Source organism: Helianthus annuus, chromosome 4 (genome assembly GCF_002127325.2).
Source record: "Helianthus annuus cultivar XRQ/B chromosome 4, HanXRQr2.0-SUNRISE, whole genome shotgun sequence".
Taxonomy (NCBI): Eukaryota; Viridiplantae; Streptophyta; class Magnoliopsida; order Asterales; family Asteraceae; genus Helianthus; species Helianthus annuus.
Window position 1 is genome coordinate 135,880,522 of NC_035436.2, and position 17,893 is coordinate 135,898,414.

The 17,893-nt window shown below is 39.7% G+C and overlaps 1 protein-coding gene across 1 annotated transcript; it reads left to right on the forward strand.

The window, feature by feature from the left end:
* Positions 1 to 15,395: 15,395 nt before the first annotated feature.
* Positions 15,396 to 17,645, forward strand: LOC110936832 (glutathione S-transferase T3-like). Its single transcript, XM_022179239.2, has 2 exons — positions 15,396 to 16,220; positions 16,299 to 17,645. Exon 2 carries the CDS (start codon positions 16,357 to 16,359, stop codon positions 17,047 to 17,049), a length of 693 nt encoding a protein of 230 aa, XP_022034931.1. The 5' UTR covers positions 15,396 to 16,220; positions 16,299 to 16,356; the 3' UTR covers positions 17,050 to 17,645.
* Positions 17,646 to 17,893: the final 248 nt, after the last annotated feature.

Consider the following 17,893-nt stretch of genomic DNA (forward strand, 5'->3'; position numbering starts at 1 on the left):
ATTTAGATATGCCTTAGGACTCTCCTAGGACCAGGTTACATGATGGTATAACCCTCTGTGACCGGTTCGTTGTTTGTCCGAGTCGTATGCACATTTCCGTTATATGCTTAAATGTTGACCATAACGCCCTTTTTTACTTTAAAACGAGAATTTTGGACATGTGAAAGGACAATAACCTTAGTTACTGATTTCTAAGCATCTCCCTAAAATTTCATGTCAATCCGAGGTCTAGAATAGGAGTTATGCTAAATAGCGCAATTACGGAAACTTTAGTAATTAAACGGGGCAATTAGCATAAAGCCTATCTAAACCCAAATTTCAACACCAAACCTTTTACACACTGATGTAATATAATATTTTGAGATTTTTAAAGATTTTTAATTATTTTATCCTGCTCATAACCTACGGTTATGGCATTAATTCGGTAAATACCAAATATGCCCTTTTCGGACATAACTTGAGTTCTACATGGTATTTTGACCCAAATCCAGTTGCTACTGATTTTAAATAATAAATAAAGTATTTTGAACTTTATAACCTGTTCCGAAAACTCAGATTTCCTGTAGAACTCGGAAACCTCTTCTATAATCTTTAAAATGACCGAAATACGCCTACGGGGTGTATATTGGGATTAAACTCCTTATGGGCATCATGGAAGGTATCCTACTGATACCACAACCTCTTTAGAGCATATTAAGTTAGGAAACCTGTGTAGGACTCTTACGGTTACCCGTTACGCCTTTTGCACGTACGGTTCGGTTTATGTAACTAGTTTACATAAACTGGCCGAAACGGGTCAAACCTTATCGTTCTTACTTCAAAATCCAGAATGTGTTTATATTACCCATATAAAAGTCTTCAAACTTGTTGGGTCCAAACCACATTCCATTCCCGGTTTTCGCCTTTCACGCGATTAAACCGTATTTATCCTTTGAAACTGACCGGTCTAAGCTAAGGCTAAATTAAAGACCCGTTAGGATTCTAATAGGTTGTTATGAACCTTCGTTCCAGAATAGGAGACCAGTAAAAGATACTTGCATTTGTTTATTGAGGTTATTACTTGCTCAGGTAAATACTTTTAACTTATTTTCCGTTATACGGGCTTGGGTTATGGTATATAAAATACCGCTTGGTCGGGCAATTGACCCTAACTCATTAGTAGTTGGGTATTATCAATGTGACCCATTTAAAAATTGGTTTTGTTGGCTTTACGCCTTTGGGAGCTTAATGAACATGTCCCGGATATCCTTGGCATCATTTTACGAAATGGCCACGACCTTGACACGCGGGTGTAGGCGTACACCCAACAATGTGTCCATAGTTATAAAGGTATAACCGTTGGTTTTCCCGCCATGGTTTTATGCTATGTGGTGTGTTAATTAACCTTAAACCCGGCACGATCCGGGCGACTGAACGCATAGTGAACATATAATTCTTTTACAAGATTCGATTGATTAATTATCCCAAGTTATAAAGAGTTTGTGCCTTGTGCATTCAAATAAATTTTATTAAACCTTTTACAAAAGTGTCGGTTGAATGTATTTACCAGTGTAAACTGACGTATTTTCCCCAAAAAGATTAAATGCAGGTTCTACATGAAATAGGCTGGCCACTCCTTAGCATCGTTAGAGTCTCGCAAGCTTGTGATGCCACTATCTGTTGAACAATATTTCTATTTTTATTTTGATCCCATGTGGATTTATTTCGACTACTTGTGTTACTTGGATATTACCTTCGATGGTTGAAATATATCTATCTTTATGCTTCCGCTGTGCATTTAAATATTGTGTGGTTTGACTATATTGTTGCCAATTACGTCACGGTAATCCCCCACCGGGCCCACCAGTGAAACGTGTAGAAATCGGGGTGTGACAATATGTAAATTCTAACCCTTCAGGGTTGATAAGAATGAGCCCAGTCCCTGACCCTTCAACGCTTGAAGCCCCATCGGTAAAAAGCTTCCAGGCTTCAAGGTTAGAGGGTTCAGAGGTAGTTATGTTAACTTCTGTGATAGCTTGCTTCGGGACTTCCACAATGAAATCAGCCAAGACTTGTGCTTTGATGGCTTTTCTTGGAACATAAGTGATTTTCTGTTCACCTAGTTCCACAGCCATTTGGCTAATCGCCCTGAATTTTCCGGTTTTTCAAGCACACTCTTAATGGGTTGGTCGGTGACCACTTGTATAGGGCGTGCTTGGAAATACCTTCGAAGCCTTCTAGCCGTTTGGATTAGGGCTAGAGCAAGTTTTTCCAAAGGTGGATACTTGATCTCTGCCAGGTTTAGAGTTTTGCTGAAGAAATAAATGGGTACCTGAACTTTGTCTCGTTCGATGGTTAGAACCGCACTTATTGCTTCTTCAGCAACCAAAAGGTATACAGAGATCAGCTCTCCTGTTTCTACGGCTGTGATATTTGGAAGTGAAGCTAAGTGTTGCTTCATCTGGTTGAAGGCTTCCTCGGCCTCTTCAGTTCACTTGAAATCTTTTTTTGTCAGAGTACCCCTTGAGCATTTTGAAGAAAGGCATAGATTTTTCAGCCAATTTTGAGGTAAAACGCTTCAGGGCTGCAAGCTTTCCATTCAGGATTTCTACCTCATTTTTGCTTCGTGGTGGTTTGGTTTCAAGAACAGCCTTGACCTTGTTTGGGTTGGCCTTTATACTTTGTTTTCCCACAATATGCCCCAGGAATTTACCTTCTTCAAACCCAAACGAACATTTCTCGGGGTTGAGTTTCTTGTTGACCTTCTTTAGGTTCTTGAAGGTTTCTTGGATGTCATCAAGCATTTGGTATTCTGTTTTGCTTTTGATTACCAAATCATCGACATATGCTTCCATGTTTCTACCAATTTGACTAGCAAAGGCTTTGTCAACAAGGCGTTGGTAGGTTGCACCCGGGTTCTTAAGGCCAAAAGGCATCTTTTGATAACAAAAGATACATTTATCCGTGTGAAAAGCGGTCTTTTCTTCATCTTCTTCTTTCATAAGGATTTGATGGTAACCCTTGTAAGCGTCAAGAAAATACTTGAAAGGGTAACCAGTGAGAGAATCAACCTTAAAGTCAATTTCTGGTAACGGGTAACAATCTTTGGGACAAGCCTTGTTCAAGTCCTTGAAGTCGAAGCACATTCTCCAAGAATTATTGGGCTTTCGAACCATGACTGGGTTTGCAACCTAAGACTGATACTCAACTTCCTAAAGAATTCTAGCTGAGACAAGCTTTTCAACCTCTTGGCATGTTGCCAAACTTCTTTCGAGTGCTAGACTTCTCTTCTTTTGGACAACAGGCTTTACACCAGGTGGTATCCTCAGCTCGTGTTCAGCAATGCTTCGAGGGATACCCGTCATGTCTTCCACGCACCAAGCAAAGACATCACTATAATGTACTAGCAGCTTTTCAAGGTACGAGAGGGTTTCTTGAAAGAGGCTTGGATTAACCCTTATCCTTTGTTCAGAATATTTAGGGTTTATGATCAGCCCTTACTTATCGTCTTCACTTATTGAATTTTCCCCTTCGACCATGTAAGCTTCTTGAGTGGGTCGAAGGGTTGCAATACCTCTCTCGGTAGAGAACTTGACTATGCCATGACCAAGAGAAATAACCATGTAGAATGCACACTGCCCCGGCCTTCCTATGATGACATCATAGTTGGAAGGTATATTGATAACCACAAAAGTGAGAGGTTGGACTCTCTCCATCTTGCCTTCACTGAAACGGACATCAAGGGTTAGTTTCCCTAAAGGCTTGAGGGGTATGTCAACAATACCTTTTATGGAGGTTCCGGAGGGTTGAAGCTTCGAACGTTCCTCATTGCTCAAACGGTTGAAGAACTTGTCAAACATAATTTCAGTGGTTGCACCAGTGTCTATGTATGCTCTACTTGTTTTTAGTGTACCCACAGTTGCTTCCAACCGCTGCTGTTTGTGAGGAACCTTTCCATCAAAATCCAACATGTTAACTTCTTTGCTCTTCCCTTCGGCTATCTTGTCCCTTACCCCCTTCACCAAGTGGGCAAGCTCCCCGGACTTGACAGCCTCCTTAATTCTCTTCTTGAGTTGAAAGCAATCGTTAGTATGGTGACCCTTCTCTTCATGAAATTCACAAAACTGAGTGAAATTTTCATTTCTTTTGCTTTTAGGGAGAGGCCTAGGAGGTCGGAAGTTTTGTTTCACTTCCTTTGTAGCAAGAATCTCTGGGGGGGGGGGTTTGGTAAGGGGTGTGAAGTTCATGGCCTTCTCCCTGCTTGGAGGGCTCCGGCCTTCAGACCTTCGTTGCTCTGAACCCCTTTGGCGTTTGTCATAGGAATGGAAATTTCCCTTTTTTTTTCTAGATGGACTGCTGCCTCGCCAGCTAGATCCCCTTTTTTGTCACACCCCGATATTTCCACGTATTACCGGTGGGCCCGGTGGGGAGTATCGTGACGTAGTTGATATCATCATAGTCAAACAACACAATTTAAATGCACAGCGGACGCAAAAGATAATATATTACAAACCGATATAAAGTAATATCAAAATATTACAAACGGAAAGTAAAGGATCCACAGGCGGATCAAGATAAGAAAACATAGTTCAACAGACTTTAGGCATCTGAGCTTGCGAGACTTCTATTTGATGCTAGGAGACGCCAGCCTATTACGCGTAGTACCTGCACTTAGCCTTTTTGGGAAAATACGTCAGTTTACACTGGTAAATACAATTTAACTGACTCATTTTGAAAATTTTTAGAAAATTGATTTGAATGCACAAGGCACAAAAACATTTTTATAACTTGGGATAATTATTTGAATATAAACTTGTAAAAGAATTACATGTCTGTTATGCGTTCAGTAGTCCAGTTCATGTCGGGTTAAAGATTAATAGACACACCACATAGTATAGTCCCGCGGCGAGTTTTTCTCGTACCAGCGGTTATACCTTATTAATTATAAATGCACTAACGGGTGTACGCCTACACCCGTGTGCTAAGGTCGTGGCCATTCTTTGAATGATGCCAAGGATATCCGGGACATGGTCATTGAAACTCCCAAAGGCGTAAAATAAACAAAACAAATTTTTAAACGGGTCATCTTGATAATACTTAACCACCAATCGATTAAGGTCAAATGCCCAACCAAGCGGTATTTTATATACCGTACCCCAAGCCCGTATAAGGAAAATAAGTTAAAAGTATTTACCTGAGCAAATTTATACAATTTATCCCAGCCGTATACCACCAAGCAAGTATATATAGCTTTTACTGGGCTCCTAAATCTGGAACGAAGGTTTTTAATAACCTATTAGATTCTTAACGGGTCTTTAATTAAGCCTATGCTTAGACCGGTTAGTTTTAAAGGAGGATACGGTTCAAAACGCATGATTAAGCGATAACCGGATTAGAATGTGGTTTAGACCCGACAAGCTTGTATACTTGTGTAATAAGGGTAAACTAAACACATTCTGGATTTTGAGATAAAAATGATAAGGTTTGTCCCGTTTCGGCTAATTTATGCAAACTAGTTACATAAGCCGATCCGAACGCGAAAAGTGCGTAACGGGTAACCAAAAGAGTCATGAATAAGTTTCCTAAGTTAATATGCCTTAAATATGTTGTGATATCAGTAGGATACCTTCCATTATGCCCAAAACGAGTTTAAGACCAATTTATGCCCCGTAGGGGTATTTTGGTCATTTTAAAGGTTATAAGAGAGTTTAAATAATAATCTGAGTTACAGGTCTGATTAAATCAGTGGATATACTTAATTAAATAAGTTATAACAATAGGGTATCATATATATGTGAAATTTATTAATTATAACCATACTATGCACCGCAGGGGCATTTTGGTAATTTCACATAAGCCTAAAGGTCAAAACTGGAAATCTGAGTTTAAAATTTTTGCTTACTGTTAAAATATAAAAATTTACTGACTATATCAGTAGGCATCAAACTATATGAGTTTAAAATAGTCTTAATACATACTATGCGTTAAAAACGCTTAAAAGGCGATTTGGAGCCATTTCCGGGTTTTCAAAGGAAAACTGATATTTTTATTATTCTAGAGGGCTCAAAATAATTTATTTATCATCTTAGATCAATAGAAAAAGGTTTGGGTTCAAAATGTTTTGTAAAACTCAATTTATAAGCCAAAAGGGCAAAATCGGCAATTACCGAATCAAGCTTAGAACCCTATGTTATGCTCAACCTAAAAATAAATAAAAATCTTCAAAAAATCCCAAAATATAATTTTATATCAGTAGGTATAAAGTTTGATATCAAAATTTGGGTTTAGATAGGATATACACTAATTCGTTTAATTAATAAAAAGTTTTTTATTTACGCTAATGAGCATAACGCCTAATCTAGACCTCAAACTGATGTCAAATTTTAGGGACAAGTTTATAAATCAGTAATAAAGATTATTGTCCTCTAACATTTTCAAAATTCTCGTTTTAGGGTCAAAAGGCATAATGGTCAACATTTAGGCATTTAACGGAAACATGCATGAACTAGGATTTCTATGGAACCAAGTTGTATAACCTTGGAGGGTTATACTAACTTATAATATGGTCCTAATGGAATCCTAAGGCATATCTAAACTAAGCTAAATCGGGTCAGAACTGAAAGTCAAAGCAAAAGTCAACTTTTGCGACTTTCGGTTCCGAACCGAGCCTATACTTAGAATTGTCGGGTTGAATCATGCTTAGGCATGTTCAACTAATATTTACCAAGTTATTAAAGTGAGAAAACTGATTTTATGACTTTTATATTAATAGTTATGAATTTATTTAAAGACTAACCCGATTGACGTTTATTTGACCCGGCAATTTAACTAAGTAAACGTGGTAATTAGGAGGTGCCCTTTTGAGGGTTTTACACCTACCAAATTACGGTCACGTAGCCATATTCGTTGCGAACAATGGCTTAACCATTTTAAAAGTCAAAGCGTTTATCGAAAATGCTTGACTTTCGGTTATAACCGCTAAAAATTAAACTAAGCACGAAAGGACACTTACAAAGGGTCCAACCAAGGAGGTTTGATCCTAAATTCTCAGGTATGAAGAGCAAGGTCTTCAACCTAGAGAATTTAGAATCAAGTGTGGGTTATGAAGGAAGTGGGGAAGGGGTATTTATAGGTTTTTGAGGACCGTTAGGATCGTTCCTCGATAACCGTGATCAAATCTGAGCCATACACCTATTACCCATGGTTTACAAAACAATGGGCAGCCCCTAGATTGAAGAAATGTGAGAAAGGAAGCAAAACCACAGCTGGTTTTCAATTTCTGGTTACTGGGCAAGGCTTACGAACCGTAAGGGTCCAGCCATACGGTCTGTGACACCTGGGTCACTGTGACCATCAAACAAATACCAAACCAATGAGATATTGTATTTCATACTTGGGATTTGTACAAATATGTGTATCATTTGCACATATCAATTCTTGTTCGATTTCGGGCTCTAAATCGCTTTCTAGAAGGTTATACGCGCACTGATGCGTAAATATAACCAGTTTAATGCAACGAACACTCCGGGATAGTGAAATAGGCTTCACATACCTTAAATAACCTTTACATAACTTAGAAATAAGTTTTGAAGGCTTTGGCATGACAAAATCAAGTTAAATCGCTTACAGGGACTAAATTCGACAAACTGCAAAAGTATGTCGATTTGAACTGTAACAGACATTCCAGAACATGGCCATGAGTTAAACATACCATAAATATCCTTCACATAGCTTAGAAATAGGCTCTGAGGGGTTCGGTGTGCTAAAATAAACTTTTGGGTCATTCAGGGACTAGAAGCGTCAAAAAGTGCACAAGTTTGCACTTTCGCGCATAACTTACGTTCTGAATACATCCGGACATCCAAAAATTTATGTAAGCACTAAAATATTTTATTTTAGTGTTTGGCATAAGAAAAATCCATTCTTCGCGCAATTTGGATCGTTTTTCGCGCTTATGCGCATTCCGTCGTAATTAACCGAACATCGCGGTCGTACGACTAAACGAGCCAACATCCGGCATATTTTTGAGCATGTTTCATGTCCACAATGTTTAGGCATCATTTTACGGCCTTGAAAATGGCTTAACGAGCCTTAAACATGTCGGAAATGGCCTTAATACACAACGGGGACTGAAATGAAAACATTGGAAAGTGTTTGCTGAACAGGGGGACCTTAGCGTGACACCTAGCCCCCTTGGCGTCATGCGAGGCCCCTTCTGATCAGCAAAAGTCATTTTTCAGCTATTAACAGCCTTTAGAAACCTCCAAAGGGCAACGCCACGTGTCAAAACCCTATGGTGGGGGCAAAATAAGCCACCACAACTTTGCGACAAGTGTACGGATTAGATCATGGCACGATATTCAAGAAACGATCCTAACGGTCTTGCTTTTCCTATAAATACCCCCCCTGTTTTGGTTAAAACCCACAAAATCTGATCTAAACCTCTAAGTTGAGTCCTTTGCTTCATACCTGAGCTCCTGGATCGAGATTAGCTTTCGGGGACCCTTCGTAAGTGTTCTTTCGTTCTTTTATCGCTTTATAGTCCTAAAGTCAAACTATGTTTGACTTTCTGCTTTAACCAGCCTATGTTTAACATGAAGTTCGTTTGAACTTCATAAAGTGAGCGTGATCACGATGGTTATAGTCCCTAGTGACTACACCTACTGATCACCACGTTATCTAGGCTCAGTGACGAGTCGTAGTTTCGGCCAAAATGTGCATTCTTGCGTATTTTGTAACCAAACTACTCTTAGGTATCAAAACCGTTTGTTTTGATACCAAACCTGTTTTCTAAACTTAGTTAAGCATGTTCTAACATGCTTAGCTCGTCACTTTTAGTTTAGTGCTTATATAGGGTCGTAAGGTAAGCGATCTAAACAATCGCTTATACTTTCGAACCCGACCCGTTTGGTCGATCATTAGGATCCGACCAAGCACATTAGGTGACCATAGTTTATAGGGAATAACCTTCCGAGGTTATACCTTATGGTCGCTTCGTTTAAGTAGTTGTATGATAGGTAGTTTATATGCCTTAGGTAAATTACCAAAATGCCCTTTTTACGCCAAAATTTATATTAAGCATATGTAACATAACTTTTGATATCTAAACTGATTTGGCAACAATATTAGACATGTTAAGGCATATTTTACTTATCATAGGGCTAGTTAGGCGGTCCGAACGCATTTTACGCGAACGACGCGTTAAAGTAGCATAAGCTACCTAAACGGGTCGTAATGGGTCGTAAGCACTTAGGTTAGGTTTCATTGTAGTATGTAGGCTTTGTTAAACCATATTACACGAGTCTCCAAACTCGTTTGGTTTACGAACCCTCATTCTATCCAAATCCTCCGATTTAGGTCCGGTATATTAACATAGTTACCTACTAGGTGTCGTTTGATATTCCGTGATCTCTAGCATTGTGTGATTATTACACAAGGACTTCTAAGCAATCTCAGGTGAGTACATAAACCCCTCTTTTACTGTTTTCCAAACTGTTTTGGGGTGAAACACATGTGCCTACTTGCTACTTTCATGCTTTCCTGTTTTCACATCATATACTTGCTATGTTCATTGGTACATTTATAGTACATGATTTCATTGCGTTTTATGCTATGTATGCCCATTGTGTGCGTACTTAGTACATTATTTTTACATTACATTTTATGCTATGTATGCCCATTGTGTGCGTACTTAGTACATTATTTTACATTACATTTTATGCTATGTATGCCCATTGTGTGCGTACTTAGTACATCATTTTACATTACATTTTATGCTATGTATGCCCATTGTGTGCATACTTAGTACATTTACTCATCACATGCTTACATTTTGGGTATGACATTTGGTTTGTTTAAATTAAACAATGTACATTCATTAACATTAGCTACGCCGCTCGTTAGTAGGTAATGGTACCATAGGACTTAACAACTCCCATTCCTGAAATCTCGGGTTTTGTTTGGATTGGAAGGAATGACCGAATTCGATAAACATAATAACAAGATAGACCTTTAAATTCGTTTAGGGGTCTATCACCACAGTCACAAAGGCTTGAATGTATGCATTTTTACAATACCACATAGATGTTTGTATCAGTATAGCATGCATTTATTACACAAAACATAACTTTGATTTAAACCATGTTTTACTTCAATATCTTGTTTTTGTGCATTTTACATATGGTTTAGTTGATATATTTCACTTACCATACATAAACATTTGATAATTACATACACAATTCATGATTTACATTAGACATAAACATTAGACATAGACATTAGACATGGTTTTCACATAAACATTTTGACATTTGATTATACATAAACATTTTACTTTGATGGTTTGGTTTGAGTAAGTGATTTAAGTAACGAGGCGTGTGTAATACGATACAAGCATGGTGGATACGCCGCTGGTACTTCCTATATATAAGTGTTTATATGGTATTACATATCGTAGCGTTATTTGAATCATTTCAATTTAGACATATAACATTTTATACAAATAACATACTTTTCACAAGACATTGTTTTACAAAACAACTTATCTTATACAAACTCATTTTTACTTAGTTATTCATTTAACCATACATTATTCTCTTATTTATACATATCATCTGATCTTATTGCTTTTCAAATGATTTACAAGACAAAGCAAATTACAAGGTTCATGACTAAACATTTTCTTAAACAAAAGTCATGAATTCTATTTTCACAAAACCTATGTATCTCACAGGCATTTTTATGCTGACGTACCTATTTTCATATGTGTTTCAGGATATGATGCATAGGATTTATCAAGATACACTTAGGCGGACTTGGGCCTTAGTGACAATAAAAGATGCAAGACTAGTTATTTATGTTATATTTCTTTGTTTGTCAAGACATTGTAACTCTTTTAATCAATAAAACAATATCTCAATTTCCATGTGTTATGAAACAATGATTCTGTTACAACACTCCCTGACGTTTCTGCCATGTTTGATTGTTCCACGTGGTCGGGGTGTGACACGGTCCGTAAGGACCAGGACTACACATGGGAACTTTCATTAGTTAACAGGTTTGGCCCCTGCACTCCCAAATGTCATTTCTGACACGTTTAAGGCCCGATAAACCATTTTTAAGGCTCTACAATGATGCCTGAACATAGGGAACATGAAACATGCTCAAAAACATGCCGGATGTCGGTTCGTTTGGTCGTACGGTCCCGTTGTTCGGCTAATTACGACGAAACACGAACGGACGCTAAAAACGATCCAAATTACGCGACGAATGGAATTTTATCAAGCCTAACACTAAAATAAAATATTTTAGTGCTTACATAAATTTTTGGGTGTCCGGGGATATACAGAATGCAAGATATGCGCGAAAATGCAAACTTGTGCACTTTTTGACACTTTTAGTCCCTGCATGACTTAAAAGTTTATTTTTGCGCACCAAACACCTCTAAGCCTATATCTAAGCTATATAAAGGATAAATAGGGTATGCTTAACTCATGGACATATTCCGGAAGGTCCGTTACCATACGAATCGACCTACTTTTGTAGTTTGACGCAAATAGTCCTTTAATCGCGCAAAGTAGCGTGGAATGTCGTTTAATGACATCCAAGCCTTCCATGGCCCATAATAGGCATTCCCAAGCATATGTTTAAATATTACTATGCTCCCGTTCACTTAAATGGTCACCGAAAGGCGTAGATTCAAAAGTTGACGCTTTAGGTCCCTCTATTACGCAAACTTGCGCATCTCATCATTTAATAGCATTGAAGCCTCATCTAATCCATATTAGGCATTCTTGAAAGTATTATTAAACATCACGATGCTTCGGGTTTGCTTAAAGGTCATTCAGAGGTATAATTAAGCATATTGACACTTTTAGTCCCTCTAACTTTCAAAGTTGCGCGTAACTCTACTTATAGGCATAAAAACCTTAGACGGCCAATAGTTGGCATTCCCGAGAGTATAATCAAATATTATGAAGCTCCCGGTTTGTTAAAAGGTTGCTCAGAGGTTAGAATTAACATGTTGACGCTTTTAACCCTTTATTGCGTAAACTTTCAATTAATTACGCAAACGGCTACACTCGATCAACAATTGGCTCATTTGTGAATATAATATCGTGAGAGGTTATCTAGAAACTTATTTTAGGTATGTTAACACTTCCAGTCCTTTCATAATCAAAGTTTTCGATTTTTCAAAAAATTTAGTCCCTTAATTTCAATATTGGACTTAATTAGGGTTTATTACACGTGTCAATACATCATTGGACGTGATTTTACGAGGTCTTACATTTTTCTTTGCTCTTTTCTGTCTACAGCCTCCTCTCCTCTAATGTGGGCTTCGGTACTTTCGCGAGTTTCTTCCAAGGTCTTTGGTAGGGAATTATTGAAGTCCCTTGTAAGGTATTTGGAAGTAATGGCGTTCATGAAACCGGACACTCTCATCTTTTCATCCGCCCCTACATATGTTGGACCTTCTTTTTTATACCTTTCTATGAACTCTCGAAGGTTTTGCCATCCCTTTGCTTTATCTGAAAAATCACTGTGGCATCTTTAACGTACCGCCTTTGCTGGGAGAAGTTTGCCAGGAACCCTTTGCTAAGGTCATCGAAGCTTCGAACGCTTCTGGCAGGTAAATCATTGAACCAGATTCGGGCTGACCCAACAAGGGTTTGCATGAACATGAGACAGCATTCAGCATTAGACCATTTCTCGATCCTAGCGGCACCAGTAAAGATCTAGAGATGATCCTCTGGATCTTCGATCCCATCATATGTTTTGATATGGGACGACATTTTGATCTTTGGTTGAAAATCATAATCGGCTATTTGCCATGAGAAGCATGAGAGATACTTGGTTTGTATGGCTTGGCCAAATCCTCTTCCACCATTGCACCTGTGTTGTTGTTGTTACTCCCCTGTGTGGCCAACACTTGATTAATAAAGTGCTGCCAAGGGAAGGAGGCCATCATCTGAGCCATCATTTGAGGCATAAGGTTGAAGCCTTGGAGGCTTCCGGGTGTAACTGGGCAGTTTACCCCTAAAGGAGTGCTCATGACGGCACTTCGTGCCAATGGGAGCACGGACAAAGCTTGCTACCACGTAGATGTGACCGGGGGCGGAAGGCTTGCAACAGGAGATTGGAATAGCTGATCCAGAGTTAGCTCATGTCCCAACGGAGCACCGGTTGCAGCCGGTTGGGAGGAAAAGAGAGGAAACGTCATCGGATCTGGCCTTGTGTATATGTATGGGTTAGGATTTGGAGGTGGATGGCTGGGACCAGCCTCATTCCTGGACAGGGTTGGTTATGAGCTTGTGAAAGGAAGAGCTGGAGGTCTAGGGGATAACGACGACTCTGGCTCGATAGTCCAACCGAATCCTTACCCCTTTGTCTCTTTCCCTACTCACGTACTGGTTGAGGAGAGACCTCAACTCTAGGAAGTTGTTGGCGACCCCTTCAGGGGTAAGGTCAACACGTGAGGGGGTGTTAGAGGCACCGACGTTAGGGGATGGAACCCCTGATCTAGACGAAGTCGGTGTTTGGAAAGTGAGGAACTCGTGATATGTTGCTCTAGTAGGAGTACTCCCCGGTGTTGAGAATGACGTCGGTATAGCCACATGAGCTTGGCTGGTGCTTGGGGTAGAGGTATTCGGGACTTGATTTACCTCTCCCGGAGATTCGCTTTCCGACATGATGATTTTGAAAGAACGGAGCTACACTACTAGGTCTTTTTGAAGAAAATTAGTGGTTTAGCCCCACGGTGGGCGCCAACTTGTTGACACAACAAATACTAGACTGATGATAGTAGCTGGATTGGTTAGGCAAAAGGGTTGGAGGGTTCCGGTTTGCCTGACGCAGGTCGCGGGTCCCCCCACGTTTGCAAGATGTGGAGAGAGGTTCACTATTTTTGTTTGTTGATTGTTCAAGATCTTTGGCTGAAGTATGTTTAGCCTCGAAAGTAAGAACAGTTAAGTTGTGTGTGTTGAATGTGAAGAAATGAGACTTGTATGAAACAAGTACTCGAGAAGGAAGACCAGAGATCCCAATGGAATCATAGCTGATCGGAATGTCCTCCATGCACTAAATGAAGTCATCGCCCAAAGAGGAAACATTGGACCAGTGAACCATGCTTGCAGTGGGAGACTTACCCATTTGGGGGTTGAACGGTTTAGACCTGCGGATAAAAGGTTGTTCTTAGTGAAGTGATGGTTTACTGTTTGCATCCTTTTTACTGTTCACCTGAGTTCGCGGGTTGTGATCCCTTTAATCCTTTAACCTTCCAAGCGTTTGTGTGCCTAAGTCATTTTGTTTGGTCTTGAGCTACCCCCGTCATCATTGCCCTTCCCTCTTTCTTCAATCCCCCAACCATGAAATCCGCCTCTACCATGTTGACACCACCAAACTAACCCCAACATTATCTTCATCTTAAGCCTACAACCATGGGCGAAGCTTTTAAGGGGCAGGAGGGGGCGGCCCCCAAACTTTTCGCTTAGTGGTGGAGAGTATGTAGTCTTCGTATAAAATTTTTTGGGTATATACGTCTTCGACCCCCACTTTTATAGAAATTTTTAGGTACTGGTGACTTCCGCCCTCGGTCGGAAATCTCAAACTTCACAACTACATCTTTGAATTTTTGTTTTGGTTCGATATCTTCATCTACATTATGTTTCTTCACCCAGTTCGATTTCTTTATCTTTGATTTCCGACCGATTTTCTGAATGTGGTTTGATTTTATTGTTGCCCAGATCAATCGATTTGTTTGCTATGTGGCACTTAGGCTATGGGGTATGGGGACCATCCCCATCCCCGTCTTGGTCCGGCGCCGGCTACAGCCCATCCCGCCCCCCTCCCGTCGAGCTCCGTCCCCGTCTTCAACGTCGAGGAATGGACGTTCAGGACGATCCTCCAATGGTGGGCCCGCTTTGTTTGTTTGTTTGTTTGTTTGTGTTAGTGACTTGTACATTAGGCTTCGATACTTGTACATAGGGCATAGAAATTAAAAAAAATAAAAAAAGTGGTGGGTAGGATCATCCTCCCATACCCTCTAGTGACCATCATTAGGAGGACTATGACGTATCGCCTACGTGACGAATCATCTTCCCTTAAAGGACCATCACCATACCCTCTAGCCTTATCCGTTCGGGTTTTTTTTTGGGAGCTTGAAAGTTTTGTTTCAACTCCACACCGTGTCAATAAAAACAAAACCGTGTGAGGTTGTTGGCAATAGGTAAGATTTTGGATAATTTCATATGGATTTATTGGCGGATAAGTGGATTATAATTTTGAGGAGACCAATTGTCATCGTCCAGTGAGGGTCCCAACTGTCAAAAACTAATAATTCAGGGGCCATGAAATATTTTATATTATCTATCTATTAATACTTCCAGGTTATTGGTTATGGGTAAGGTACCTTAACCCATGAGCAATAATAGACAAAATGCAAGTAGGTTCAACATCAGCTTCATAAGGCAATGCGGCATGTGGCTTGGGTTGGGGTGTGGGTTGGGGGAAAACATTCAAGGCACCATCTCGGATGAGTTTGGGTTGGGGCGTGGCCCCTGGGCTTGGGTTTCAAGCCGGGCGTGGGGCGGGGGAAGGGAGCTGACATGGCGGGCTGTGTATGGCCAAAAGAAAAGAGCCGTTGGGCTAGCCGTTGGCCAACAGCTATATTAAAAAAAAAATTAATTTTTTCTTCCATTTTTTCACTATAAAACTCACATTTTTCTTCCATTTTTTACCACATTCAACCACATCTTCTATACATCTTCAATTCTTGTTCTACAAAACGAAAAAATGCATCCTTACAACCGTCCTTTTGACCCGAGCAGCCCGTATGGATTCCAAGAAAATAATCCTAGCCCACCACCTACTCGTCCAATAGCTCGTTCATTTTTCATACACTCTCCTATGCCCGACGTGGCGGGTTATGCATCATATATCGGGAATCGTTTATTTACTAACTTCACACACACCGACGATTCGATACCTACCCCGTTTTCACAATCGCCCATCGACCTTTCACCAACCTTCATCGACCTTTCACAAAACGAATCCGTTCCCGAAACTCAACCACCCAATGAAGGTCCTTCCGCATCGAAACCCATCAAAAAGAGAAGTCATAAGAAAAAAAACCGAGGAGGATAAAGTAGTTGAAACCGCCAAACGAAAACAACAAAAATGGGTCGTTGCTGAAGAAGTTGCATTGGCGAGCGCTTGGTGTGAACAATCTCAACATTCAACTTTAGGTATTCTTAACTTTTGTTTTTATTAATGGTTATTTTTTATATAAGTTTGTAATATATTAATTTTTTTTATTAAAATAGGAAATTCGCAACATCGAACGCCCTGTGGGAATCTGTTAGTAGACTATTCAATGAAGAAATGGGTAGGGAGACTTATCGTGAAAACGATAGCTTATCCTCAAAGTGGAGCGAGATAAGCACCCAACTTACAAAATTTAGCGGTTTTTTAAATAAAGCAAAGCAAAACCCTAAAAGTGGTGAAACCGAAGCCGACATTTTGACAAATGCAGTGGTCACATTCAAATCAAATATGAAGACCGACTTCCGTTTCTTGCATTGTTGGGAGATTTGTAAGTTCCATCCAAAGTGGGCGACTATCCCCATTGGTAGCGAAACTAACTCGTCTTCCAAAAGGTCAAGGGTCTCGTCCCAAGCCCAATCTGATGCACGAGATCAAGAGTTTGAGGACCTTTTGGATGATTCGCCAGGCCCAAACCGGCCTAAGTATGGAAGAAATGCCTCAAGAAGGCGTGCTCAAAAATCTAGATCTGATACGGCATCGCCTTCAGCTGGGAGTTCTGGCTCGCGTAGGGGATTATACAGCGACCAATTGGATGACATTTCATGCAAGTTGGATACATTCAACGTATTCCAACAACAAAGGGCCGAAATACGAAGGAGCAAAGAAGCTAGAGATGCCGCTAGAGATGCCCAGAAACAAAAATGGGATGATTTGAAATTTCTATCCCAGCCCATTGATCACCTACAGGGTGACGAGTTAGAACTAGTCTTGGCATTGAGAGAAGAGATAAAAAACAAATATAAAAGTTAAGAATTTTTTTTTGTAATTTTCTTTATTTAAAAATATTAAAAAAATTAAATTTGTTGTTTTAAATAATATTGAAATAGCCCAGCGGGTCAGCCCAGCGAAGCCCACCAAACCCACGCCCCAAACCCCCGCCCCACCATACCGTGTTGAATGTGGGTTTAGCCTATGTCTGCCACCCATTCCACGTGTCAACCAATGCCCAACCTACGCCCCAACCCAAGCCCAACCATACCTCACGGTCTAAGCTACCTGCACTTCAAAAGTATAGTTGGATATTTTTATCAAATATAGATCCATAAAAAGAAGTCTAAGATTTGCCAAATTACAAATTTTCGTTAAGCAACACGTGAAACAATCCAACAAGATGTGTAACGTAGTGTCTTTTACGAGTGACAAATTGACAATAGTAGTTTAGTAGCCAAAGGCGCACGCCTAAGCACAGAGGCGCCTTCCCCTCACATAGATGCAAGGTATGGAACTTTCAAGAGCAAAATCAAGCGCATGCCTGTGGTTAAGATTCAATCTTATTTTGTTTGGGTTTTAACCATTTCATTGATGATGATAAATAATGGATCTTGCTTTCTTTTGCATTGATATTTTTTTTGGACGGCCTTTTGGATTGATATTAGTCTTGAACTTTTGATTGGTTTGATGCTTTTTTTTGAAGCCAAATTTCTTGCGTTTTTTGTGAGATTTAAATTCAAGATCTCACATTTAATTGTATTAAAAGGCTTTGGCTTGCCATTGAATCACCAACCCCAATGGTTGGTTTGATGCTTCTGATTGCTAATTCTGTAAGGTTTATTTTTAATATAGTTTTGGTATGGTATTAAAGTTATTTTATTTT